The 17419-nt window shown below is 37.9% G+C and overlaps 1 protein-coding gene and 1 long non-coding RNA gene across 8 annotated transcripts in view; one reads left to right on the forward strand and one right to left on the reverse strand.

Annotated features, from left to right (window-relative positions):
• Window positions 1-143: 143 nt before the first annotated feature.
• inaE (inactivation no afterpotential E) overlaps window positions 144-17419 on the forward strand; it is a 74363-nt gene continuing 57087 nt past the window's right edge. For 3 of the 7 annotated variants that reach the window (XM_012289020.2, XM_012289017.2, XM_012289019.2), the window contains exon 1: window positions 6418-6555. In XM_012289020.2, the coding sequence (XP_012144410.1) occupies window positions 6461-6555 (95 nt within the window). In that variant the 5' untranslated portion in view covers window positions 6418-6460. Of the gene's footprint in view, window positions 1475-2820; window positions 3663-6417; window positions 6556-17419 lie in introns of those variants that run through there. The other 4 variants (XM_076534746.1, XM_003704930.3, XM_012289018.2 and 1 more) reach the window with 4 other exon arrangements.
• LOC143265408 (uncharacterized) lies at window positions 3539-6223 on the reverse strand. Its single transcript, XR_013039893.1, has 3 exons — window positions 5982-6223; window positions 3912-4058; window positions 3539-3676 (listed from the first exon to the last, which is right to left on the reverse strand). It is a non-coding gene; the product is annotated as an uncharacterized LOC143265408 (long non-coding RNA).

The following is a 17419-nucleotide window of genomic DNA, read 5'->3' on the forward strand; positions in this document are numbered from 1 at the left end:
CTATCTCGTGATTCATTACATCCATAGATAGTTATCGATCAAAGTAAATAGATAACTGTTAGTTGTTTACTTGACCTTTAAACTGATTATATCTCTATTTATTGTATGACGAATTCCGGTCATTGGTCATTTAATAACATACAAACATAACAAAGTATATAATATTTCTATGATATACTTGAGTGTCTTATATTATTTTATCAATAATTGCGATTGCTGTCTAGGCATGCAAGCCTTTCAAGAATTTCTCAGATCACTTCAAATAAGATAAAATGAAAAGCTAGTTCCCATTTCTCTAATTGAAAATTACTTAAGTATAGTCGTGTTTGATATCATTTTTCTCGTACGGATTTCAGCAATCCGATTAAAACGATTTTGTACCTGCAGTACGAAAAGTATGGACCTAATATCTTTTATTTCGATATATTAGCATAAAGTCATCGTCAATGAGATATTTAAATGACATATTCGGAGCAGCACCAGAAATTGATTGCAATGTTCGATGATTGCTAATTGGGCATATTTTGTGACCACCAACAATAATCGGTTAGTTGCACAATATAAATATATCTTTCTGATAAGAAAAGAATCAAAGGGCAAAGATGCTCGAAGCTTTTGTTAGCTGAACGAAGCAAGATTGGTTCGTCAGTGATGTCCGCGACGACTGTCACGGTGAACGCTGGAGAAGCGTCGTCGGAGCGACGCAGCGTCTGCCGCACAGGAGGCGTCGCGACGCACGCGCGTTTATCAATATAAATTGAGCGCCCCTTAGAACCGTGGAAGGTGCACGGTGGCTTAAATTCGGTGCTCAGTCGCGCTCGAGGTGGCTCACCTCGACGATCGCGTAACATTCGTGTTTTTTATTACGATGCATTTGCGCTCAAGACGCGATGGTTTTTTCGGCACGTGGTGCACCTTCGACGAGAATAAAATATACGATATTCTGACAGGATTACGCAACAGTGAGATCTTCTTTTGAAAGGAGAAACAATGATAGGAGTGAACAGACACGCGTTGCGGTATCGGAAACGGTAACGCCGGTCGACCAGCTACACCGGGGAAAGTCTGCCTTTAAAATGCTAGAATTTTTCGAATGATACGCGAGAAAAGAATCCGTACGATTCCTCTCCAGATTCTGTACCGTTCGATGAAACACGGAGGATGTAATTTAAGAAAACGCGTTACAGAAAGACCGAACAGTCTTATGACTTCAAGTCGTTCGATTGCGATAAAACTACTTGCTGTGTGTTCGAGAGTAAAATGCCGTGGCACGTGTTAACTGTTTTAGTTTCGTTAGCGAGTTTCATGACAGAAAAGTGTTCCGATGAACGTCGCGAACGATACAAATAATAGGATGAACACTGAGAATAAGAGTGATACGATTTCCACTGAATTAAATTGTAATCTGTTAATCGTTACATCGAAGAAACGCATTAGCTGACGAGCATTAAGGGCTCTGTGCTCCCAGTAAGTAGTTAGTATCACTATTTGGGGAGACGTTGATAATTTAATCAGTATTGATTGGAAGTTCAGACGCGGAGTCACATTAGCGATTAAGACCAATTTTAAAATATATGTTCCTTTTTTTGTCCTAAACGAGTTTACTTAATTTTTATAAAGATCATACAGAAGAAATTATTTCTTGAAGGTTATCGTTTTAACCTTCAAAGAAGAGAAAGAATTTGGGTCTTCCAAAAATTCTTTCCATAAAAATATATTTTGTAATTAATTTTAATATACAGTCATAACTGTACACGGCATTGACATGCCTGAAAATAAATATTTAAATAAATTGTTTGCAAAGAATCGATTATTTTGAAACAATTAGCGTCCCAAACTCAGTATTTGTTTTAACATTTTACTTTCGAAAGAACCATGATTCGAGTAGCTACAAAGTTACATCACTTCCCTTTGGAAGTCCATTCGCAATGGACAATGAGAACTTTCTTGATCTTGCAATTCACTCGCTAGATTTCATTCACGTAACCTAAACGAGTTTCTGGGAACGTGGTAGAAATGTTTCGCCCCTCGTGGTCCTAGTTGGATAAAAAACCAGAAGTTTCTAGCTCGCAGATAAGAGGGATGATTTCAGGAACGTTTCACTACTTAAAAGTTTCAACGATCTCTCAAAGTTCTAGCAAGTTTGAATTTCTTACGTGCGAAATTATTTCACTCGAAAGGAACCAAGTAATCAAGCATTGGCGTAAGTAGGTAAAATCCCCAGGACTGATCTGGGTCCCTTAGATTGCAGGTTGACCTCTTTTAAATATGACTATATGCACACCGCGTGGCGATCCAAAATTAGCCTTTTTAAAAATGCTATACACTAATGTAATTAACGAGATTAAATTCAGCTCAGTTCTTTTTACTTTTCGCTATACAATTAAAAAATTCTAGTTCCAGTTCATTTTTGGAGTAATTATTATTACATTTTTCGCATCCAGCGGAACAGTTTCTACTCTTCATTGTTCTACAACGCTTATTCTTCTCCAGAGGACGACTAAATAAAAACATAAAACCGTAATTCATAATGGATCCACAGAACAATGTCCTTTATAACGGATGAACCATTCATTAACTTCGTCTTGAGTACTAAAATAAAAGAAGAAAAATTCATGGAATCGTTAATTGAAAAGTATCAACGTTCTGTTGAAAAACGCCACAGGATTTGAAAACTATTTAGCAACTAATTTCACTACTGTGTAATATTTCCATTATTAGCAAAGTCAAGAAGTCTAGTACTGACAAAAATCCTAGTTACGCCAATGTGAATCTTTCTAACGAATCAAGCAAACGAATTCCTAATAATATTACTGATAGATTTTAATATAAATTCAAGCCTGATCCACACATGGATGTCCTGGCAGTCAACGCGCTAAACAAAGTTCAAGAACAGAGGGTTAACCAAGAAAGAGATCATAGATACTTGGCCTCCTATAAAACGCACGAATGTAACATAGAACTATCGCAGTCGTCGCAGATATGCATACACCAGTAGTCACCGCGTTGCATACATGATTTATCGTATTAATTACGGAATTCGTCTTCCTCTCGCGTCGAGTTCGACGCGTTATCACACAATGTCCTCGAAGAAACCAGTGAGATAATCGTGTCTGTGTCGCCAGATAATTTGTGAGTCAATGCACGCTGACGGACGACAAAGTTGACGAAGAAACCGAGAAAGACGGTTACGTAGACAATTATATTTCGTTAACGTCAGTGGAACGCGATGCTCGTGATCTCGAGGACGGTGCACCGCGTTTAGATCACGTTCGTTCAAGTAAAATACCGCGAGGGCGGTTCGCAATCGAGTCTGCCCGCGAAGAGGATGGAGAAGACCCGGGGTTGGCTGGATGAAAGTGACGGAAATGCAGGTCGCGGAACGCGACGACGACCTCGATCAGATAAACGACGATCGTGTCGAGTACCGAAGAGGTTTCGGAGCAAGGGCCAAGTTCGCGTCAGCCGGTGATTCGAGGACGAAAAGCCGGTGCCTCGAGTTCTCATCGACCTCGTGAGCGAGCACTTTAGCCGATTGAATGGAAGAATTGACACGGAGGAGAAGAGATGCCTGGTATCGTGGTATTCCGACGACGGTGGAGCGTCGGCAGCGACGACCTTGTTGTACCCGGCGCTTTCCTGTTCATCCTGCATCTGATATGGTGAGTGAACATACCTATAACCGACATTAATAACGGGATCTCGATCAATCGCTTTGTAACGCCAGCCATCGTTATTTTCAGCAGTTTCAAGCATTTTCAACGATAGGATATATCACACGTCAGAGAGATGTCCTTTTTATTTATAGAAGCTCCTTAAATATAGGGTACGTCCACGGCATGATTCCGCGTGACCTACATTTTAGGCATCCATCCATCCATACCGACGTTGCGTATTTCGATCATACTTACTTGGGATGTGCGGATAATCGACTGTATCTTCAATCGCAGCTGTCGAGTTTGGTCGGAAAAAAGTGCGGGTATTAGGGCATTTCCGTTCGATATCGTATACTTCAAAATCCGTTCAAGCCCACCGAATTTGCTTCGATTTCATTAGCACTGCAAACAATGAAAAGTTTTCTACATTTAAAAATTTAAACATTTTCGTGTTTTCAAATTTCAAATTTTAAGTTGAAAAGTTTATTGTGTAAAAATTTGATATATGAAAGTTTCAAATTCAGAAATGAAAAATTTAGAAGTTTACGAATTTAAAACTTCCAAATTTACAAATCAACCAATTTTCGAAGTTAAAACATGTAGAAATCCACTTGATATTGCAAGAACTTGTTCGAGCTCTTTCGATTTTCTCCGGCTTTACTCGAATGTAATATGTATAACTGCCCGAAACAGTCTACATACGTATCACGGGTACCCGTTGGGATTTGCCTAAGTTAACCCGACCCGACGACAGCCCGAAATGTCAAGTTACCCTCACATTCCTGTTTGACACAGATATTCTCAGAATACGTAATTTCCGTCCTTTAATTGCCGCTCGAAATGCGATGATTGATCCGAGAGTCTGCAAGGCCACTTACATTACGCGTTGTTGCTACGCGGCTTTCGAATACGAGTACAAAATTGGACGATTTATTATATAACATGTAATTAAGCGTGATTAGTTGTACAGTGACAAAATTAGAGAAGGACAAAGATAGAGAGAGAGAGAAATTTTAATTATATCCTCAAGTTTCTCTGGCGATGTTATCCAACTTCGGGGTTTTAGTTCAATTTCAGCTGCTTCAGCCATAGAACGGAAATTATGAGACAATGATAAATTGTACAGATCCACCGGTTGCGCTACAAATTAAGCGCTTTAAATTTATATTTTTACTTTCGTTTAGTTAGCATTTCAATGCTTAATTACTGCTTGTTAAGAAATTTTAATGAATCATGTTCTATGCTGGGTTGAAAGCTAAATTCCTCGCGTTTTACCTGAAATCGTATTTACAAAATTATTTATTAAAATTCGACATAAAATAATTCTGGATCCGAGTAAACATCGTTCGGATTAATAATATTTTGCCGTATTTCTGGTCACTTCCCAATATCTCTGTGATAAAATTCGGATGCGACTCTAAAAATACAGTCAGCAGGTTTAATATTGATATTTCTTTATCTCGTATTTTTCTTGTATCAACAAGCAAATGCATTTCGTCTAAAGTGTTATAATTTGTTGCGTGATTAGAGTAGATTATTAGTCGTCGATATCACGGGCTTATTATTAGCGATGATCAAAGGGTAGTTTTCGTGTCGCGAGCAAGACGGTTCGTGTTCGTAAGTCTTAGCTTCGGAAAATCGTTAACGAACGTGGCAAATGACCCGGGAAAGAGACGAAGCGAGAGAGAAATTGGCGATCGTCCATTTCATTTTCGTTATCCCTGTAAACTTGTGTCTTTCGATACGTCAATGCTGGAACATGGTTTCCCTCGTGTTTTCTTTCACAAGGGACAACACAGTCGATAAAATTTCAATTAAAACAACGTCTGGCCATTGTTGACGATTCGACGGTTCTTTCAACGAATGTACAACCAATTTTCTAGTTTTATCGCATCGCGTATCGTTCACGAGCTTGTTGAATTTTATCTCGAAAAGTTACAATTTTATTGTCACTCGAAAATTGATGCTCCGATGCACACTGTTATCGTGCGACGCAATTAAAATTATTTTTATCGTTCCAATAGTTACAATACTTTTTTTGATTAAAAAAGAGCGGATGAAATACTCAGATATTAAAAATTAACATGGATGAAATAAGCAATTGAATTGTTTTCCTTTTTAAATTTTTTGAAAATTGAATTACCCACTAGGTTAGTTTAATATTTTACCGCCATTATTGAAAATGGCGGGAAATCATTTCCAAACACTCTGACGTTTCGTTAATGGGTAATTGTACTTTATCAAATATTCTTCTACATACAGAAAACTTTAATGCTCCATTTCAAACAGAATTAATAAAAATCTCAATACTATTCATTTCCTTACCTGTACAAAGAGAAGTTCCGAATACTTCCTGTAGCTCTATTACCTCCTCCGCACCACTGTACACATTTAAAGATTTCGTATTTCATTTAAAGTTACATTCCTGTGCACTCAACCTTCTTAATGTTATATATTTTGTACTATAAAATGGTTCCAAAGAAGAATCGTCTTAGAATCGTCTTGATCTGTATTGGGATCCAAACTTCCCTCCAAATTTTTCCCTTCGCCATGAATCAACGGCGTCTATGCATATAGTTTCGTCCCACGTATCTCCATTCAGTCCATCTGTAACCGCCGACGAGTCACGAAGTGCGACGAGTCGAGCCGGTCGTGTTCGTTCAGTAAACGAACGTGCGTTGGTCGGTCGGCACGTTTGTCGTGTAGTTGGTGCCGGTATAGGTTATGTCACGGTGTGTGGGTGGTGTTTTTTCTCGAAAACGAGGACGATTATTTGATCGAACCTCTCAAAAATCGTCCGGAAAATGCCGGGTCTCATCGCGTTTGGCAGGCGTTGGCGAGTCGGCAGCGATGACCTGCTCTTTCCAGGCGTCACCTTCGCTTGTTTTCATGCGTTCGAGTGAGTACGAAATAATACACTAAACAGATGTAGTTTGTTGTTGAGTTGTCACAGTAAGACAAACGGGAAAGAAGATGTATATTGACAGGTATCGTTTCATTACAGTCAGTTACAATTAATCATTGAAATGATAGTATATATACTGTACATTAGAATGTACAGTAAAATCAACAGCTTTTCTTTTTGTATTAGATAGAGGATTATTTATAGTATTTCACTTGTGAATCTCTCGAGTTTCACTTGAGAGTTTAATGTACGCGGTAGAATTTTCTAGATGTTATTAGTGCTAATACTAATAAATTTGAATAATGTCTGAATTCCTTAGTTTGAAAATTGGAATATTTAACCATTTTTTAATTTGGAAATTTGAAAGTTTGACGATAACAGTCTTGAAGTATTAATAAGTATATACAATGTATATACGTACTGTGATAAAACATGATACTCTGTGTAATGTACTTATCTTCTTAATCCACTGTTATTTGATTAAGCAAATACGTTAGTTTTTCTTATCTGTTGACATTTATCAATGAATAATGTGGTGTGCAACTCAGTGCGTACATAAACATGTAGGTATATTTACCGTGCGCAGTAGTGATCAATGTTTACGACACTCGAAAGTTCGCGTCAAAATTAAAAGGGGAATAATGAGCGCAGTTTGCTCCACGTCGGCTTAATGAATTTGAATATTCGTTTTTTCAATAAAATTGTAATATTTATTTTTAACCAAAGTTTCCAAGAACTGATTCATGTATTATATAAATATTATTGTTTCTTAATCGCGGCACGTGTATAATTTCAAGTGTTACACAATAATGTAAATATCAGTAACGATCGTTGTAGTCACGTGAATGTTCAGAATGTTATAAATGTTCCATATGCCATTATAATGACTACGTACTGTTTCACTGAAGAATCCACATATATTGATTGATATGAAATGTCACGTAGAATAAAGTAAAGTGGATACGAACGATCATCGAATGAAATAATTACGCGATTCTGGCATTAAAAGTCCGAGATGCGTCACTAACAATCTGACCAGCTATATAAACTCGTCAATGTGGGACGGCATTACTGATATAAAGTTATCACAAGCGGATTACGGTAGAGTGTATCGTAGCGTATGACAACATTCGGATTACATATGTACTTTGCTAGAATATCATCTAATTTGCGGTTGCAGATAGGTATAAAGTTTATTTTGACGGACAATTAAAATATTATATATAATTTTAAATGTTTTGCGCGTATAAAATATTTATTATTTAGAATAGGAACTTGGGAAATAGGGAATTTGTGAAATTGGAATTTGGGGAATTTGGAATTGAGGGAATTTGGAGTTTGGGGGATTTGGAATTGGGGGAATTTGGGGGATTTGGAATTTGGGGAATTTGGAATTTGGGGGATTTGGAATTGGGGCAATTTGGGGGATTTGAAATTGGGGGAATTTGGAATTTGGGGGATTTGGAATTGGGGGAATTTGGAATTTAAGGAATTTGGAATTTCGGGAATTTGGAATTTGGGGGATTTGGAATTAGGGGAATTTGGAATTTGGGGGATTTGGAATTGGGGGAATTTGCAATTTGGGGAATTTAGAATTTGGGGAATTTGGAATTTGGGGGATTTGGAATTGGGGGATTTGGAATTGGGGGATTTGGAATTGGGGGAATTTGGAATTGGGGGAATTTGAAATTTGGGGAATTTAGAATTTGGGGAATTTGAGATTTGAGGAATTTGGAATTGGGGGAATTTGGGATTTGGGGGATTTGGAATTGGGGGAATTTGCAATTTGGAGAATTTAGAATTTGGGGAATTTGAGATTTGGGGAATTTGGAATTTGGGGGATTTGGAATTGGGGGAATTTGGAATTTGGGGAATTTGGAATTGGGGGAATTTAGAATTTGGGGAATTTGAAATTCGGGGGATTTGGTAAATGTAACAGTTTAGACTCGAAACAGTAATCTTGGCGACACAACGAAAACCATCACTCAAGCAGAATGCGATAATCTTCCATTACCTCTTACAACGTTTCTTACTTTCTTAACAAGGTTCTTAGGAACGTCGTTCCATGGGGTTACTTTGAGACGATAAATAGATTTAGCGCGAACTTGTTGGGTTTCCTTGGAGAACGGCAAACCGTCGCAAAAAGCACGAGTACCGGTTTCAACGCAATGCAATTTCCTCCTCTTTTTTTTGGCGGGAAACTTTCTGTCTTTCCTTTTGCTCGATGAAAAATTCATGAAAATGGGCCAAAGTGAACGCACACGTTTGAAGGGCGATTAAATTTCAAATTCGTCAGGGTTGTCGAGGGCCCTTCATCGCCGCCAGTAACTATGTAAATTCTAGGAGAAAACGCTCGTGACATTGAAGGGAGGCCGATAAATCTACTGTAGTGCATGCTTTGTTCTTGCATCTAGGTGAATGTACGACCTTTTGCGAAGATCTTTAACCTTTAGGGATCCAAATTCGTATTCCCTGTTCTCAATAACGTGAATCTTTAAAGCTTGCCAAGTTACTCTCGGTCTATTAACTTTCGTTGGGGTTGCAAGTGTCTTCGTGCTACAAATTTAAAGCAGGGAGCAAAATGGGGTGAACGAAAAATTTTGTTAATTTTTAATAATAGACATCTTATAGATACATCTAGAAATAAAGATAAAAATATTAATTTGTTTATTTAAACTTTTGAGGTGCAATTCATAAATTCATCAGATAAAGGCGATTTCCGCTGTACAGTTGATTTCGTATAAATACTTTCTTCACCGAAAGGAAAGTAATAAACTACTTATCAGACTACGAACGTTGTACTATTACCAAATAAAGGCGTGAAAAAATGTTTCGACATAAAAGTACATAAATAACGTGCTAGATTAGCAAATTCAATATCGATTTTTTTCGTTTATGATACCGGATATTGCATGGAATTGGAATTCTCGATAACATCTTTTTTGTATATAATTTTTATTTATTTCGTATACCAGTAAATGGAAATTTAGCTTCTATTAGTATCGTGGTGGTTTTACTCTTACGCTCATCGCCACTAGACGGCGCATAAGACCGAGACTTGACTTTCTCGCTAGTACTCAACTTCCTCTTGATACAAATAGTTCATGTCCATCCCTTCCATACATCCCCGTGTCTAAAGTAAGAGTCTCAATAGGTCCCAATCTTAGGTTGGAATTTAGGGAATTTGGAATTTGGGGAATTTGGAATTTGGGGGATTTGGAATTTGGGGAATTTGAAATTTGGGGGATTTGGAATTGGGGAATTAGGAATTTGGGGAATTTGGAATTTGGGGAATTTGGAATTGGGGAATTTGGAATTTGGGGGATTTGGGGTCCCCATCCTCGCTGAGAGTGATTTATGATGGCCCTAAAGTGACTCTGCCCATCGTCAGTTAATTCGCTCGCTCTTATTAAGTCAAAGGGTTAAACAGTTAATCGAATGATTGCATCTTCAAAATTAAACGAAACGTTAAAAATCGATCGTTAGAAGGCAATGTATTGAATCTTTATTAATTACCGGAAGATTCAATTGTCATCGTTAACATCAGCAGTCATCGATTTCAAGAATCCGCTCCAACGTGACGGAAATTCTCTGCAGGTGATAATCTCAATAGTTTCACGTTTGTCGCACTTTAATCGCTGGCTCATCGATACACGCGTGTTGAAAGTCCAATCGGAAGTTTGAATCAGAATTAGATGACTTGTAATTCCGAGTGTCGGCTATATGAATCGAGTTCATTGTTATCGAAGTTAGCACGTGTAACACGTGAGGGAACGGAACTTCCTATCAGGTATACAGAGGCTGAGGGGATTTATTAGACTATGGTCCGACAAAGTTCGAACTTTAATCAAGGGAGAGAGAGTTGGATCTCCTTGTTCAATACCGCTTGACTTATTATAATCTCATCCTGCAAGCCAGTGAATGCGAACAAGGATATTGGTTAATCGGATCCTTGAATGAGTAGATTAGTTTCCTTTTTTCAATTAAGATCTTTGCTACTTGTCGGAGGCTGATCAGTCACCGCTGATGGTGTCACTAGTTTAATCTCATCAAATAGTTAAGGGAACGTTCACTCTAATTATGTCCAATTTTACTGTCCGTCGGAATGAAAATGGACGTTTATAATGAGACAAAACGATCGATTTTCGAATTTTACCTTACAGGTTGTACTAGCATAATGGTATTAGTTGTTTCATTATGTCAAATGTCCATGACTAGTGTTTGATGTCTTATGTTATTAAAATTGGGGATGTAGAGATTTGGGATGTAGGATTTTGGAATCTAGGTATAGGGGTTGAAGGGATTCTGGATGTAGAGATTTGGGGCGTAGGGAATTGGGATATAGAGACTTGGGACGTAGGGAATTGGGACATAGGTATTCGGAGCGATGGTACTCGGAACGTAGGTATTCGGACGTAGGTATTCGGAGCGTTGGGATTCGGAGCGTGGACATTCGGAGCGTAGATATTCGGAGCGTGGATATTCGGAGCGTGGATATTCGGGACGTAGATATTCGGGATGTAGGTATTCGGAGCGTAGGTATTTGTAGCGTTGGTATTCGGAGCGTGGGTATTCGAAACGTAGGTATTCGGAGCGCGGACATTCGGAGCGTAGATATTCGGAGCGTGGATATTCGGAGCGTAGATATTCGGAGCGTGGATATTCGGGATGTAGGTATTCGGAGCGTAGGTATTTGTAGCGTTGGTATTCGGAGCGTGGGTATTCGAAACGTAGGTATTCGGAGCGTTGGGATTCGGAGCGTAGATATTCGGAACGTGGATATTCGGAGCGTAGATATTCGGAGCGTGGATATTCGGGACGTAGGTATTCGGAGCGTAGGTATTTGTAGCGTTGGTATTCGGAGCGTTGGTATTCGGAGCGTTGAGATTCGGAGCGTTGGGATTCGGAGCGTAGATATTCGGAGCGTGGATATTCGGTGCATGGATATTCGGAGCGTGGATATTCGGAACGTAGGTATTTGTAGCGTTGGTATTCGGAGCGTTGGGATTCGGAGCGTTCGTATTCGGAGCGTAGGTATTCGGAACGTAGGTATTTGGAACGTAGGTATTCGGAGCGTGGACATTCGGAGCGTGGACATTCGGAGCGTAGATATTCGGAGCGTGGATATTCGGAACGTAGGTATTCGGAGCGTGGATATTCGGAACGTATGTAATCGGGACGTAGGGACTTGAGACATAGATACTCGAAACACAGAACTTCGAGATACAGGAATTCGGAACATAAAACATTGCGAACCACACATTCAAATATACATACAGAGTTTCAGAACACAGGAATTCCTGATGTTGGAATATCATACGCCTTACATGATCAAGCATCATATAACTCCGCGATGTATCAACTACTTATGACGTCACACATTACATGGTTACCCAACATGAATTCCACTTGCAATTTCTTGAGTTATTTTGTGGGCGTTAAATAAACAGCACACGATGTCTATTAGTATAAGTTTAATGTAATATCGAACTGATTAACACGGATGAATTCTGCACGTGCATATTGCAACGTGTATCGCACGCGAAGAGAGAACGGAAGTAGGAAGAACAAAAGAACGCACTGACCGAAAGAGGCCTCGGCGGGAGTACATAATTCGCGCGCACTTTGAATCCATTTTCAATACAGTTAACATATTAAGTATGCATAATTAATTTCTCAGCTTTCTACTTCATATCTCAATATGATATTTATCAATGATATACAGAATTTTCTGTTTTGCTTCGTTGTTTAATTATCCATCCGCGATGTTAATAATTCTTGTCGTGTCCAGAGCTACTTATTAAACATCTGTTTTCACCGCGGAAGTTCATGCGTTGGCGAAACATGCTTACAAGCTATAAAATATATTCGAAACGGTTGGATTGTTAGAACTGCTATTTATAATTCTGAGAAACCATTGAAATTGAAATGAGGTACGGTAAAATTAGAATTAGAACTTTTCAGGTTTTAACTTCGGTTTCTAGTTACTCGATAATTGTAGGCATACTTGTTATATTGTTACTGTCTACAATATTTAATATAATGTTTATTCTGTTTAAATTACCTTTTTGACTGTGTCTTTTAGACGTTATTAGTCTCACTGGTTGATACTTAATTTTTTTTCATTTATTTAATATTTTCGAATGACAGACTTTTTATTTAGAAAAGATATTTACACGAAGGTCGGTGTGGGTAAATATAGGTGAAAGTGTTAATATAAATATTCAGCTTTCGTATATTTTGTCAGGAAATAATATTCTGCTAAACAGAGCTTGTTCCGTTGTTAGATATCTGATTTCATCATTCACGACTGATTTCTATTAAATCTGAAAATAAATTACCACGGTTTGTAACATCTATATACTAATATCATTGTGTAGAGAATATTATTGCGCATTACTATTTCGAGTACAACGTTAATAACTCAGAATATTCCGAATATCTATGTTAATTATGCATCGCATTTACCGTAACGTCGGAATATATGCAAACTAATATGTACAGTATGCAAATTCTTGCAATACAAGTGTAATCGTATTAGCGTCGGGATAGTCACGTTAGTATAATTTCAACGCAATGTTTAAAACTATAGATAAACATGAAACTTAACAATTCTGTAGCCGTGCACGAAGAAGCTGTTATGTTTACATATCAAGTTGATTCACAGGTGTCTCGAATGAAACTAATACTTGAACAAATCTTCCACCGATTTGTAAACAGAGATTTTTAATATTGTCTTTTAATACTTCCGAGTTCTTTAATATTTTCATTCAAAGATATTTCGACTCAAAATTCAAATTCAAAGACATTCGAGTCGATCTAAAATGGGAATGAAACAAAATCGACGATTATTTTACCAAAATACTTCTTTCCACGCTTCTGCGAAAATATTTGATTTCACGTGTAAGTTCGAGTACAAACACGCGTTAGCATAATAATTTTTCCACTTCTATAATTTAGTGGAACGACTTGGCGCAATTCAACCGAATATTCTGGGAATATCCGGCACGATGCTACGGATCCTTTCTACGCTGCTTTTCATCAGTTCTCAGTTTCTCATTTTACGTGCACTCATGTACATTATGCCAGCGTAATGTTCGTAAACGCTGAATAGAACACAAAAAGTGGATAATAAATAGAACACGGTAAGAAAAACCCGTAAGCGGAGCAGTTTGGGGGATGGAGATACGGAGACTGTACAGTGTATTTCTGATACGAACTTTTTTGCGAATTTGAAAATTTACTGATTTGGAAAATTTATGAAATTCTGGAAATTTAGGGAAATTAGATAATTTGGGAAATTTGGAGAATTTTCGGAAAAATTTGTGTATTTAAGAATTTAGGGATTTGGGAGATTCAGAGAATTTTAGAAAATCTGGGTAATTTTGAGCAAATTCGGGCAATTTATAGGAATTTGTACATTTTGAGAATTGGAGAATTTGAAGTATTTGGGAAATTTGTAAGTTTGTAAATTTATAAATAATGCACATTAGTAATGTGCATTTGTAAGTGGTGTAAAAAGTGGTATAAAAAGATTTTATACTTTAGCAGTTTGTAACCTTGCAGACTTGCAGATTTGAACTTTGAAAAATGATCAAAGTTGGCGGTTGGGTATTTAAAGCTGTCGAATCGGAATTACAAAAATTTAGGGATTTTATATTTTACGAATGCAAAATTTTCAAGAATTTAATTTACTTAAAAATACTGACATGTACATAATTGATCTCCCAAAATCGAATACTCATAGCGCAAGCTCCTACAGTCTGTCCAAGAATTATCCAAAGAACGGCACCCAAACGCACATTCGAAACGCTGCGAAACGTAATTGTCCAAAGAGATAGAAAAATACAAGAGCCGTTGATTGGATTGAATACACCGTGATCGATTCGCACAGTTTTTATTCTATAAAGATCGCGCTTCTGTTCGTTGTTTTTATAGTTGTCCTAGATTAATCCATTCGATTTCGCCCGACTTTCTTTACGCGAGTTATTTCAGCAACAAACCAAACAATAGTTTTCGAGTTCGTATCGTACGCTCGCTCGTGTGCAAAGCCAGGTTACAAAAAGCGCACAGTTTCGGTTTGAGAAGGGAAAAATAAAGGAAACGTACGCGAAACAACAGAGGATTTCGATCGATCTCGGGGGCCAAAAAGACAAGCTCGTTGCGCACGGTTTCAGCCGCGTAACGCGCGTCAACACAATGCCGTTGAATGGGGACGAATATATAGGGTGAACCATAAATGATTCATAGTGAACGAAAGAGGGTGTATCGGACCATTCACGTGCTACTCGAGTGCACGCGTTACGTTCTGATGTATTGATCTACAACAACCACTTCCGTCACTGTTCTTTGCCGATTCTGGGAATAACAAAAACAAGACACGCAACGTGATATATATTATGGTGGGCGCGTTAAAATATTGCTTGGACACTTTGTCAGTTTTTTCTGTGTACGAATCGTGAACATTTTATTACCTGTGGAGTTGATGTAGGGAGGTTCGGATATTTGGAGATCGAATTTGGGGAGTGAGAAATTTGGGGTGGTGGTGATTTGGGAATATGAGAATTTGGGGTGCTAGAAATTTGGGATTTTAGAAATTTGGAGTGCAAGAGATTTGGGGTGCTAGGAATTTGGGGCGATAGAAATTTGGGATGTTAGAAATTTGGGGTGCTAGAAGTTCGGGGCGATAGAAATTTGGAATGTTAGAAATTTGGTGTGCTAGAAATTTGGGGTGCTAGGAATTTGGGGTGCTAGGAATTTGGGGTGACAGAAATTTGGGATGTTAGAAATTTGGGGTGCTAGAAATTTGGGGCGATAGAAATTTGGGATGTTAGAAATTCGGTGTGCTAGAAATTTGGGGTGCTAGGAATTTGGGGTGCTAGAAATTTGGGATGTTAGAAATTTAGGGTGCTAGAAATTTGGGGTGCTAGGAATTTGGGGCGATAGAAATTTGGGGTGTTAGAAATTTGGGGTGCTAGGAATTTGGGGCGATAGAAATTTGGGATGTTAGAAATTTAGGGTGCTAGAAATTTGGTATGGTAGAAATTTGGGGCGATAGAAATTTGGGATGTTAGAAATTTGGGGTGCTAGGAATTTGGGGCGATAGAAATTTGGGATGTTAGAAATTCGGTGTGCTAGAAATTTGGGGTGCTAGGAATTTGGGGTGCTAGAAATTTGGGATGTTAGAAATTTAGGGTGCTAGAAATTTGGGGTGCTAGGAATTTGGGGCGATAGAAATTTGGGGTGTTAGAAATTTGGGGTGCTAGGAATTTGGGGCGATAGAAATTTGGGATGTTAGAAATTTAGGGTGCTAGAAATTTGGTATGCTAGAAATTTGGGGCGATAGAAATTTGGGATGTTAGAAATTTGGGGTGCTAGGAATTTGGGGCGATAGAAATTTGGGATGTTAGAAATTCGGTGTGCTAGAAATTTGGGGTGCTAGGAATTTGGGGTGCTGGAAATTTGGGGTGCTAGGAATTTGGGGTGCTAGAAATTTGGGATGTTAGAAATTTGGAGTGGTAGAAATTTGGGGCGCTAGAAATTTGGAAATTTAGCAATTTGTGGTACATGACCTAAGTATGCAGGAACTTAGCTACATATAACTCCAATAACTTGTGAGTCTGCAAACTTATCATAGATTCATAATCGACAAGTCAACAAATTTGAGAATACAGCAAAAGACAAGGATTTATGAAGTGGAAGGTATAAACCGTAACATTTCACTTCGTCTGTGCAGAAGACTAATTCGATCAGTTAACCGAGGTGTAAATTCATTTGTAACGTTCAGTACATGTTGCTCTATTTTCGTTTGAATTAATTTAAATTTTAAACACATGAATAGCCCCCAAAGAAAAGCTTTATTTTTCTCAGTTTCAATGAGTCAGTATAAAAACAACGTGGACGAAATAGTTGTTTGTGAAGGGCAAACAAAGGTAGAGGAGAAAATTTCCGCTGCTTTCAATTCGAGAAGTTCGTCCAGTTTGCTGGTATTATTTCGAAGCTTAAAGGGGATCGTTTTAAAAGCGACTAACAAGGGAACATCCCGAAGTGTTAATTTACGATTTTAGTGAAAGTCGTGTGTGTTGTAGTAGTTGAAAAATGATTTAACACGTATTTTCGGTGGAAATAGTGTTGAAGTGGAGGTGAGAAGATGACCGGATTAAACTTTTTGGTGGCCCTGAGCTATTAACTCGGTAAAGGCCTTTGTAGAACAGTTACCAAGTATTTAACCAAATATACATATTTCACGCCCTTTACGAGAACGTTTATCACACTGTCCTTATTTAATGGGGAAATTTTCCAAATACCAAATTCCTCATATTCCAAATTTCCAAAATTCCAAATTCCTCAAGTTCAATATTCCTCAAATTCCAAATTCTTCAAATTCCAAATTCCTCAAATTCCAAATTCCTCAAGTTCCAAATTCCTCAAATTCCAAATTCCTCAAATTCCAAATTCCTCAAATTCCAAATTCCCCAAGTTCCAAATTTCCGAAATTCCAAATTCCTCAAATTCCAAATTTCCCAAATTCCAAATTCCTCAAATTCCTAATTTCCCAAGTTCTAAATTTCCCAAATTCCAAACTCCTCAAATTCCAAATTTCCCAAGTTCCAAATTTCCCAAATTCCAAATTCCTCAAATTCCAAATTCCTCAAATTCCAAATTCCTCAAATTCCAAATTCCCCAAGTTCCAAATTTCCTAAATTCCAAATTCCTCAAATTCCAAATTTCCCAAGTTCCAAATTTCCCAAATTCCAAATTCCTCAAATTCCAAATTCCTCAAATTCCAAATTCCTCAAATTCCAAATTCCTCAAATTCCAAATTCCTCAAATTCCAAATTCCTCAAATTCCAAATTC

This window comes from Megachile rotundata, chromosome 1 (assembly GCF_050947335.1).
Source record: "Megachile rotundata isolate GNS110a chromosome 1, iyMegRotu1, whole genome shotgun sequence".
Classification (NCBI taxonomy): Eukaryota; Metazoa; Arthropoda; class Insecta; order Hymenoptera; family Megachilidae; genus Megachile; species Megachile rotundata.